Source organism: Anarrhichthys ocellatus, unplaced genomic scaffold, assembly GCF_004355925.1.
Source record: "Anarrhichthys ocellatus isolate YVR2014 unplaced genomic scaffold, GSC_Weel_1.0 scaffold3, whole genome shotgun sequence".
NCBI classification, from domain to species: Eukaryota; Metazoa; Chordata; class Actinopteri; order Perciformes; family Anarhichadidae; genus Anarrhichthys; species Anarrhichthys ocellatus.
The window spans coordinates 4,298,767-4,302,357 of NW_022280033.1; the positions used below are offsets into that span (position 1 = coordinate 4,298,767).

General features: G+C 42.2%; 1 protein-coding gene across 29 annotated transcripts in view; it reads left to right on the plus strand.

The window, feature by feature from the left end:
• camk2g2 (calcium/calmodulin-dependent protein kinase (CaM kinase) II gamma 2) overlaps nucleotides 1-3,591 on the plus strand; it is a 54,398-nt gene that overhangs the window by 24,905 nt on the left and 25,902 nt on the right. For all 29 annotated transcript variants that reach the window (XM_031875221.1, XM_031875351.1, XM_031875255.1 and 26 more), the window contains exons 5-6: nucleotides 292-357; nucleotides 3,272-3,344. In XM_031875221.1, the coding sequence (XP_031731081.1) occupies nucleotides 292-357; nucleotides 3,272-3,344 (139 nt within the window). The remainder of the gene's footprint in view (nucleotides 1-291; nucleotides 358-3,271; nucleotides 3,345-3,591) is intronic.

Genomic DNA, 3,591 nt, shown 5'->3' on the forward strand with positions numbered 1-3,591 from the left:
CACACACACACACACACACACACACACACACACACACACACACACACGTCACAGGTTGGAGGTGGAATATTGCTCCAGGATGAATTGCTTCACCCAAGCAACAAATAAATTGACATTTCTATTTTCACCATTCACAGCTGTACAGTATTTGAGCTTTTCCACTGAGCTGCCATGATGGGAAAGTTCAGTCTACTCTTAAATTAAGCCCTATTTTATAGGGCTTATATAAATCAATGTCCTTCCTCAAAAGGAGAAGAGAACCAACCAGCTCTCTGTTTTGTTTGTGTGCAGCGTCACTGGAGGGGAGCTGTTTGAGGACATTGTCGCTAGAGAGTATTACAGCGAGGCCGATGCCAGGTACAGTATGTCGTCATGCTCACATGTCAACGTGTCGTGTTATGTGCCACTAGTCATCTTTCCTGCTGAGGAAGTTTTTGTGGCTGACGCAGTAAAATTTCAGGCAGCGAAAGTAGTTTGATGAAAGTGCAAAATGTTTTTCCTGTTTAAATGTGTGTTGTACTGTGTGTTTCAGTAAAAGAAGCAATGCTTTGGGTTTCTGGCACGTCTATTTTTGACTGTGTGACTCAGGGCTTTTAAATTTAATTCCATTAATAACTAATGACTAAGCTGTCCCCAAGTTTTGAAGCATTATTTTGGGCCTGTTGTCAGAAGTTGCAGTTGTGTTTTGCAGTGCAGCACATTACCTGTGTGGATTGTGGATTGTGCAGACTAACCTTTATATATTGTTTAAGCAGATTTTTGTCAGACATGCAGAGGTTAGTTTATTAAGTTGAACATCAAAATACAATTACATAAAAATAACTCCACATGATCAAATTATCACATTAGGTCCAAACGTAAAATTCTGTCAACACATTCATTACCCCACGTCAACGTCATGTTCGAGCATCTTCAGCCAAGAATGCATAAGTCTCTCTTGTCTGTGATTACTAATAGTGGACTGAGATCTTTGTGGACCAATTACACTTTGTTTCTCATGAATCTGAGGACGTAATGATACATAATGACTATCAATATGTGTGCCAGTGTTGTTCAGATGGTGTACGACTTCATCTTCCTCGTCCAATGAGCAGCCTGTAGTGATGTCAGGGCAGAACTTTGTAAATGTAATTATCAGATAATCGTCAATAAAGGTTAGACTTTTTGTATACGGGTGCATATCAAGCCGACACTTCATCATATGGAGGGATTTTGCCTGTTTGTCTCTCACTAAACCTGTACTACTAGAAGCCCTGCCTCTAATAAACAAGTCAAAGGCAAAGCTTTCACGCTGGCCAAGTAGATGGTCTCGATGGAGACACCTTAAGAGAGAACAGAAGAGAAGTCTGCTTCAAACACTTTCCTTTTTTAAGCTAATAGGCATCATGCACATGGGTGAACAAAGTAGAAGCATGGGCACTCAAAACTTCTGCCAACCTCTGACTCAACATGACGACATCCTCCTTAGGTTTCTTAAGTGCCTCACCTTGCAATGGTAGTTAAAGCCACATGTCAATCACAGATATTCCTGTATGAATTGAATATTTGACGAATGAAAAGTATCGACTATTCTCTGATTTTATTAAGATCTTTAGTGCAAAAGATTAGATTTTCTGAGAAACATGAGTTGGTTTGTGCTTTTTATTGTCAATTTAGACAAAGTAATTGTGTATCAGACAATGCCTGGATATATGATTCCATCACGATATGATTCCATTGAAGGATAATAAGTTATCATATTGAATTATTGCCCAGTAAAAAACTAGTCTAGGCTATCAGGCTCTAGCTTTTGGTTGTCTAGAGCATGGACACACATTCTGGATTAGTTCTCCTCTGATATTGATCTCTACATCAAGGACCAACTAAATTAAAGGAAAGAGGAAGGAAAGGCAGGAGAGATATGAGGTATGAGAAGTGCAGACGGGGCAAGAGATACAATGTGAGTAAGAGCAGCAGCAGTAAGTAAGTAAGGGCACTGCAGCTGCAGAAACAGGGAAGAGAATAAAATGTGGAATCCAGATTCAGCCTAATTTGGACACAGCGTCAGCAGTGTCTCCCTAAATCTGTGTCTGTGCCCCCTCCTGACCCTGACGTCACCTTAACTCATGTCAAGTTCAATTTAATATACAAACAAATAATAGTGTTTTTTAACTGTGCATCAGACCAGCAAAATTGCTGATATGTAAGCTTAGGACAAGCTTACATAAGAACCCCCCCTCACCGCCTCAACAACACACCAACACACTGCCCGCTACACATCCTTCCACACACCCTTTCACATAAAAATGCACCAAACTTTTCTCCCACATGCACCTCTTATCCTCTTGTGCAGCAACATGCAGATCGCAAATGGTGTTCGTGTGACATTACAGGGCTCTCTTAAGCTCGTGCATGAGTCATAAATGTACCAGTTGTTTTTATAAGTGGAGTGTGTCGCAATGAGCGAGAGGAAATGATCTCATGTTGCAAGTCACAGCTGGCATGTCGACAATTTGGTGAAACAGGCACCTGGTTGCAGGGATTTGCTCCCATACAGCCACAAGAGCATTAGGGTCGGGTTGTGCTGGAACAGAAGTAGTTCATAAGAAGTGTTGTCCGACCACGTTTTATAATCAAAAGTATAGATGCATCAAATTCAGCAGGCGGATTGAAAAGCCACCCAAAATAGAGATGCATGAGATACGTTATTGTTTCAATTTGGAGAAAACAATGCATATTTAGACATTATTGGTGTTGTACTCTGCTGTTCACATGAAAAATGACAGATATGGTTGTGTAAAAAATGAAAAAGAGAAAGCTAGAGAGAGAAGTTAAAAACCTGCTTAGTTTCTCACCTCCACACACCCAGCCAGGAGAGGCGTGAGGTGGGTGCGAGTGTTGGATTGCCTGTTTTGGAAAGTTACAGAAACGGTCTGACACAGCCCCCGCTGTTGTTGATTTGTCATCTTTCCTTGGCCTGTGTCAACATGTCGCTCCCTTTCCAGCACAGAATTCCTCTGTTTTTGACCTTGCTGGGGAAAGTTGAACATAAGTTGATTTGGATTTTAGGAAGTCTCTTTTCTGCTTGACCTTTCATGTTAAATGCATAAATAAAAAGAAACACATTCAGCATTCAAAATGTACCCAAGGGACCAAATTGTGTTGAGTTCAAATATTTGAAAAACCTCCCTCAACGTTTTATATTCTACTCCTTCAGTCTCTTGTCATCCAGCTGTTGTGGATAAACAGATGTGTCTCTCCTCTGCTTCTAATCCCTCTCTGTCTCCTCCAGCCACTGCATCAATCAGATCCTGGAGAGCGTCAGTCACATCCACCAGCATGACATTGTGCACAGGGACCTCAAGGTGAGTTGTCATACACCGGCGGTGAACACGTTCTAGTTATTGCGCAGAAATAACACGTTGTGAGTAAAAAGGCATTTGTGTGGATTCACAACAGGACTAAGCACACGCTCGCGCAGACGTCACAGCGTGACGTTAAGAACCCGTTGGCCTCATCCATCCCTCTCTTCACCTGATTTCTTTCTATTCCCATCCTCCTCTACGTCTGTGCCCCCCCCCCCCCCCCCCCCCCCCCCCCCCCCCCCCCCCC